Source organism: Astyanax mexicanus, chromosome 14 (assembly GCF_023375975.1).
Source record: "Astyanax mexicanus isolate ESR-SI-001 chromosome 14, AstMex3_surface, whole genome shotgun sequence".
NCBI classification, from domain to species: domain Eukaryota; kingdom Metazoa; phylum Chordata; class Actinopteri; order Characiformes; family Acestrorhamphidae; genus Astyanax; species Astyanax mexicanus.
The window spans coordinates 30,998,402-31,005,676 of record NC_064421.1 but is presented as its reverse complement, the minus strand read 5'-3'; the positions used below and the strand labels follow the sequence as shown (position 1 = coordinate 31,005,676).

Genomic DNA, 7,275 nt, shown 5'->3' with positions numbered 1-7,275 from the left:
CCAGGTAAATGTCCCTGTAGGATAAATTCGTTTTTTTTTTTGTACGTAACATATTTCTGATATGTGTATTATTGCATTGTTTGTTAAAAAATATTTAAATCATGAAAAAGTAGGCTCCGCCTCCACGTCATCCGCACCAACGAGAAACACTTACGCAATCAAACGGGGACACGCAGCCAGGCTGTCACTTTACTTCCCGGTGTTCTGTCGAGTTATGCTACCCATTGATATGTGCTTCTTTACGGCACTGCGCATGCGCCGACCAACATTTTTTTGTAATGTTTTCATGTTTTTTATTGTAATTTCTTACGTTTTTATTGGAAGCATTGAACAACCTGCTTAAAAGTTTAAAAAATATTATATAACTGCAAGTTATAAAATAATAATAAACTACAAAAATACGATTTCTAATCCTGTATATTAAATTAACTTTTTAACTTTATCTAATAAAGTGATTTAGCCTATCCAAATATCCTACATATGCTTCTGCTGGAAGTATTTCCTAATATGGTTTCTAGTATGGTGCTTAATTTTTTTTTTTTTTTTTATATTTTGAAAAAATAAATACTACTAGGGTAGCACGGTTTGACACGCTAGCGCAATTCGACAGAACACCGGCAGCACTGAGCAGCAGTAGAGGCTGATGTGAGCTTGTTCTTGTTTTTTTTAACGCCTATAACAGGATGAAGGAGACCTCTGTCAGAAGAAGGAACCCGGCGCGGCGAGTTAACACGGCATTAAATCGGTAAATATTCGGGTTAGTGTACAAAGAGAGGGCGCGAATCAGCTGACTGTAAACTAACGCTGACTAACCCAGCTAACCATAACTATTGTAGATGTTATCATCTAATACTGCTGCTGTCTGTTCACACTGTAAAAACACTAATTAACCCCTCACTACTGTACCAGAACACCTGCTGTTTACACACTGACTCTAACTGCTCTTAAGCTAGTAAGCGATAATTAGCTAGGTTAGTTAGCTAACTAGCTAACATTGCTAAACTAAGCTCCCTGGTACCACAGCTGTAAACTCGTAACGTTATAGTTTGAGTTTTATAGGTGAATTCGTATCTAATTCGTCAAACCTGTAAACACATACTCTACCGGCCATAAGTTTTAGAAAACCTTGTTTAGCTAGTTGACCATTACCTTCAGTGCTGTATGACCCATCTGTACTTCTTCGCCTGTCAGACCTGTAATTCTTCTCTTCTTTTGAAGGTGTAGGAAACAGTACTTACTGCTCTCTGGCTTCATCTGAAATTTCTCTAAAGAAAATACTTATACTTCTAATAGTTACAGAGTTCTCTTTGTTTCTGTGTCTTTTTCTAGTTATTATGATGAAAGTGTGAATGTGTTGTGTGTAAGTGTATAAATACTGCAGTAGAGAGTGCAGTCACACCATCTGTCTCAGCACTGCTTTACTACAGACAAACGCTTTAAAAATGGACAATTTAAAAAAATAATAATAATCTTTAAGCTGTTATACAACAAATTGTTAATCACCCCCTTTTTGGTAACCTAAATATGACATTTTTACAGTATACTTTTACATTGCAAGTTTCTCTTTTTTAACTATACTAAAATTCTTTTTTTTCCCAGTTTTTAGTTAATTTGTTTTCCTTAAAGGCCCTGCAAAATTTTGTACATGGGATTTAGTACCATTCCGGTTATCGACTGAACCTGAAGATCCTAAATGGCACAAAAAAGGGCAAAAATGGGGTGTGTTCTAAAACTTTAAGTAGTGTACTTGCTGATAATTTACAGAGAATTAAATTTTCAGATTAAATACACTGTTTTACTATGGTGTTATTCTACACTTCATTTTATTATTATTTTACCTTTATTTATCTCGGGTAGTCACACTGAGGTTAGAAATCCCTTTTAAAAGTGAGCCCTGGATTAGACAGAAGCACACAAACACAGAGACAGGCCTGGTGATTGACAGTGTGAATCTAGCTAATATTTATTTTTTAATTTTGTTTAACCAATATAAAAAATTAACTAATTTATTACAATTAGTCAAATTGAAGGAACAAATCTATAGAATTGTGGAAATGATTTGAGAAAACGGAGGAAACAATTTGTTAAATTTAAGGAATTATTACATTTTTTAAAAATGTATTTACATTTATATGAACATATTATTTCATTTGAGGGAACGATTCGCTAGACTAAGGAAACACATGAAAAAAAAAAAGAGAATGTTTTTTAAAATTAACTGGACTTTTAAAAATAAATTTAGCGGATGATTTATTAAACTGATAACACAATTTATTAAATTGAATGAACAAATGGTTATCCTAGGGAAATTATGTTAATTATGTTTCCAAATATTATTTTTCAAACTTGATACTTCAGAAACTCCATTCATTACCGTCGTAGGAAAACATACTTGCTACTGTATCTTAACTGGTTTCTCCTCACACCATCTACCTACAATTGACAAAATCAAAAAACAAAGCTGGAGGTGTTAAATGCTAGCTGTACAAAAGCACAATCCATAAAAGAACCCTTTACAACACATTTTCGTGTGATTAACAGGTTAATAAATGTTCTTTCTCCCTTCTTTATATGTTAGTATGTGATACTTTGACAGTGAAAATACGTATATCTTCATGGGCAGCTCTAGAAGCTACCTAAAGCCAGTAATGCTAACACTGGCTGTTTCACTGAAAGCTGTAAACATGCATCTGGCTGTATCGGTCAAGAGTGAACCGACCAGTGGGCACCACACAAAGACCTGCTGTCAAAACACGGAGCACAATTGCTCTTTCTCCTGGCCTGAGCATCAACCTGTCCGTCTCTGTGTTCAACAGGTAGTGGGCGGACCTGAAGGAGAGACAGCAACTTCTCACACACATCCACTGCCTGGTCACACACCTCCATAATGAAGATTCCCAGACTGGCCTTCATCTTTCTGCTGCTGGGCTGCGTGGTGGTCTACCTCACATATGTAAAACGGCGTTACGAGAGCAGGGTCTCGCCTCTGTCCAAGCAGCTGCTGGAGCATCCATCCAAGGTCGACCACCATAAACTGTCGGCGTCAGCTGAGGTAGCTGGAGGAAACTTCCAATATGGGATTATGTTTGATGCTGGAAGCACTGGAACCAGGATCCATGTCTTCCAGTTCCAAATGGAACCCAAGGGTATGACTAAACTTATTTATTCATTCATTCGTTCATTTATTCATTCAGTATTATGCTGCTGAATTAATTGTGCAAGTTGTGCATTAGTCTGTTTGGTTGAATATTTTGATTGCAGTTATCACTATTCAAAATTGGCACACAGTTCTTATATACAGCTCTGGAAAAAAATAAGAGACCACTTAAAAATTATGTGTTTCTTTACTTTTACCAAATTAAAAACAATATAATCAAGAGAAAGATTGATGATTACAAGCCATCAACCCAAGCTGAACGGCTTGAATTTGTGCACCAGGAGTGACATAAAATATCCAAAAGCAACGTGTAAGACTGGTGGAGGAGAACATGTCAAGATACATAAAAAAATGTGATTAAATCCTAGGGTTATTCCACTAAATATTGATTTCTGAACTCTTAAAACTTTATGAATATGAACTTTTCTTTGCGTTATTTGAGGTCTGAAAGTGCTGCCTCTTTTTTGTTATTTCAGCCATTTCTCATTTTCTACAAATAAATGCCCTAAATGACAATATTTTTTTATTTGGAATTTGGGAGAAAGGTTGTTAGTAGTTTATATAATAAAACAACAATGTTCATTTTACTGAAACATATACCTATAAATAGCAAAATCAGAAAAACTGATTCAGACACTGAAGTGGCCTCTTAATTTTTTCCAGAGCTGTAGATGCATCCCTAAACTTATGTTTAAAGGAATACTTTGTATTTTTAACATTTTTACTGCAACATTTTTATCAAAAGTTTGAATTATCTTAGAATAAGAAAAAGAAAACTTAAAACACTCCTGTATTTGAATCCACCGGATTGATAATGGGTGTGCCCAAGCATGTTTTTCTAGTCAACCAGTTCCAGTTTTTCTTGTTTCTTTCTTTAAAATCTGTGCATGCGTGTGTCAAATGAAGTCTGTTTGAAAAACACTAGAGTATTCCTTTATGTTGATGCAAATTGGTCAGAGTGAAAAGTTGCCCTAGAAAAGAGAATCTGAAGATCTTGCTGATAAATAGATAGCAGAGGTGTAGAGATTTACAAATTTCTGTATTTTTAATTAGTATATTACAGTGGTGTCTCTGTATTATGCATTTATAATACAGAAAAAATATTTTTTTATAAAAAAATTCAGTAATCAGTGATTTTTATGTATTAGAACAAGATAAACATGAGCAACTTTCACTCATCTGCTACATAGAAACCCTATGTTTTTAACTCCTATTATTAAGGAACAATTAAAAAAAATTACAGATTACCCCAGGGGGTGGGGTTAAGTGGTAGGGGTGGAGCTAGACTCTTTTGGTAAAAGTTACAAAATACAATTAGTTGAGTATAATTTTGTGCTAATTGAGGAAGAGAAGTCCCCCAGACTATCTACATAAACCATCTGCCAAAAATGCTTCTTGGCAAAAACTTTACACATGAAAAAGCAGGTGAAAATATGAACTGTTTTTGAATGGATATTCTTAGTATTAGTTCTAACCATGTTGTGTGGAGGCTATAGGAAAACCTGCCTATTGGCCAGCTTTTACTGTGAATTCCTACTGTGAGTTTTTACAACAATATGGATATTCAAATACTCTAAAAAGCATCAGAGATTAATGCTACCACCACCATGCTTAACAGTTGATACAGTGTTGAAAGCCCAAAATTGCTGTGACATTCATATTTTTTTATTTATTCAGTTTACAGTGTATTGAAATGCTGACAGGTTCAAATAACATAAAACAGCCACTGGAAATGATTCCACCGCCACCATGCTGGTACAGTTAGATGGTACAGTTTTGTTAGAAGTCCAATATAACAGCTGCATTTATGTATATTATTAATTCAGATACAAAAGTCCTCACCTACCATTAGATAGATTTAAATATTCTAGATTTATATAATGCACAGTACTTGTCACATATAAGTTAATTCTGTGAAATGTAATCAAACATAACATTTACAAAAGGACAGAGAACCTTCAATACAAAAAAAAAAAAGCACCACATGCATTACATTCGCTCTAATATGTTGAATGAATGCCGCTATGAGGTTACGCCAAATCTGTGCGAATGTGGCTCCAGTTCGCCTGCCTTTATTAGGCTTACCCGGCCTGTGGCAACTTTCAGCGGCGCTCTGCCAATGGCTTAGTTATCGCATCATAATATTAAGCTAAATCAGTTAAGTGCTGCTTTGGGCTTTATTGTTAAAGCTATGATTGTCATATTATAATGGATGGCAAGCACCTGCCATTTATGTTAATATTTTCTCTAAGCCTCTGCAATTTGGCCCATGCACACTCACGCACCCAGGCCCGGTCGCTCACACTCACTCCACTTAAGCCTGATGGGAGAGAGGTCGCTGAAGAGTGCGGTTTTTATCTTGGACCAAAGTATTTGTTTATATCTGCTATTATATGATTACGCTAAAACTTTGACTCAGATATAAACCCTCACTTTTTTTTTTTGCAGCGTAGTCACAGTAGTTAATCAAAATCTCTTAATGTTAAAGTCCTAAATGTCCTCTTTGGCCCAGATTTTGAGCACATGGCTTTTATATAATCTGTTTCCATACAGTTTGAACAGTCTAACTGGGAATATTATATAAAACAGTATTTCCAAACTGCAGGAGTGCTACAGATTCACTTACACTTTATTTAAGGTGGTTTGTAAATCCTCAGCTTGTCTTAACTTTCATTTTTCTAAATACTGTACATACATGTAGGGACTGGGAGGAATGTAGGACTGGGATGGCAGGCAGGGTTTCACTGTAACCAAACAGTTGCACACTTGATTCCACCTGTTTGATCAGTTTTTCTTTAAACACTTCATCTTGTGAACTCCGGCTCCTTATTTATTGTAATTATGTAATGTATGTTATGTAATGTAATGTAATTTATCAAGCCACATTGGCTCTTGCAAAATGGCTTTTGCACCACTGTTGACACTGGCTCTTGCACACTGGCTCTTGCACACTGGCTCTTGCACACTGGCTCTTGCACACTGGCTCTTGCACACTGGCTCTTGCACACTGGCTCTTGCACACTGGCTCTTGAAAAATAGCTCTTGCACAACTGTTGACATTGGCTCTTGCACATTGGCATGTGCACATTGGCTCTTGCACAACTGTAGACATCGACACTTGCACAACTGTAGACATTGGCTCTTGCACAGCTCTTGCACAGCTCTTGCACATTGGCTCTTGCACATTGGCTCTTGCACATTGGCTCTTGCACATTGGCTCTTGCACATTGGCTCTTGCACATTGGCTCTTGCACATTGGCTCTTGCACATTGGCTCTTGCACATTGGCTCTTGCCCAACTGTTGACATTGGCTCTTGCCCAACTGTTGACATTGGCTCTTGCCCAACTGTTGACATTTGCTTTTGCACAACTGTTGACATTGACTCTTGCACATTGACTCTTGCAAGTGCTGCAACTAATGATTATTCTGATAATCGGTTAATCTGTCAATTATTTTTTTTCAATTAATCAGTTGAAATAATTTATTGGATAAAAAGCTAAATTGGATTTTCAGCAGTTTGATGCAGTTTATTTAACTCTAATGTATTGTTTTGATCTTTTGACAATGATTAATAATATTTGATTATTAAATATTTATCCTGTCTTTCTTCATTTAAAATATAATCCACAACAGCCCTACTGATGTTTTTTTTTTTCTTGTTTTCACAGAGGCTCCTAAATTAGCCCACGAGACATTTAAAGCTATAAAACCTGGACTTTCTGCATACGCTGATGATCCAGACAAGGTAGGTCCAATGAAACCTTTTTTACGCCAAGAAATAATAACATTACAAATTTTTCCCTTTATCACAACAATTATTGATTAGAAGATATTTTGCTACATGGCTAAATCATTACACATTGATCTCTAGTAGTTATATCTGGTTTTGTTTAAGATTGTGGTATCTATGTTTTGGCACATGTACATAGAAAAGTGAAACATACAGTGTCATAGATCTTAAAACCACATGAACAGATCTGTTAGAGAAAATATTGATATTGCGATATATTGTATAGTTTTTGTTTACGGTATGTAAACGTAAAACTGTACCATGCTATTCTTCAATAAATCCATAATTCCTGGTATTTGCTTATTTAGGACTATAGTATCCTCCTCA

The 7,275-nt window shown here is 35.6% G+C and overlaps 1 protein-coding gene across 2 annotated transcripts in view; it reads left to right on the top strand.

Moving 5' to 3' along the window:
- The first annotated feature begins 594 nt into the window (after positions 1-594).
- entpd6 (ectonucleoside triphosphate diphosphohydrolase 6) overlaps positions 595-7,275 on the top strand; it is a 28,206-nt gene continuing 21,525 nt past the window's right edge. Inside the window, exons 1-3 of one of the 2 annotated variants that reach the window (XM_015604637.3) lie at positions 595-745; positions 2,817-3,146; positions 6,827-6,903. In XM_015604637.3, the coding sequence (XP_015460123.1) occupies positions 2,888-3,146; positions 6,827-6,903 (336 nt within the window). In that variant the 5' untranslated portion in view covers positions 595-745; positions 2,817-2,887. The remainder of the gene's footprint in view (positions 746-2,816; positions 3,147-6,826; positions 6,904-7,275) is intronic. The other variant, XM_007244621.3, reaches the window with a different exon arrangement.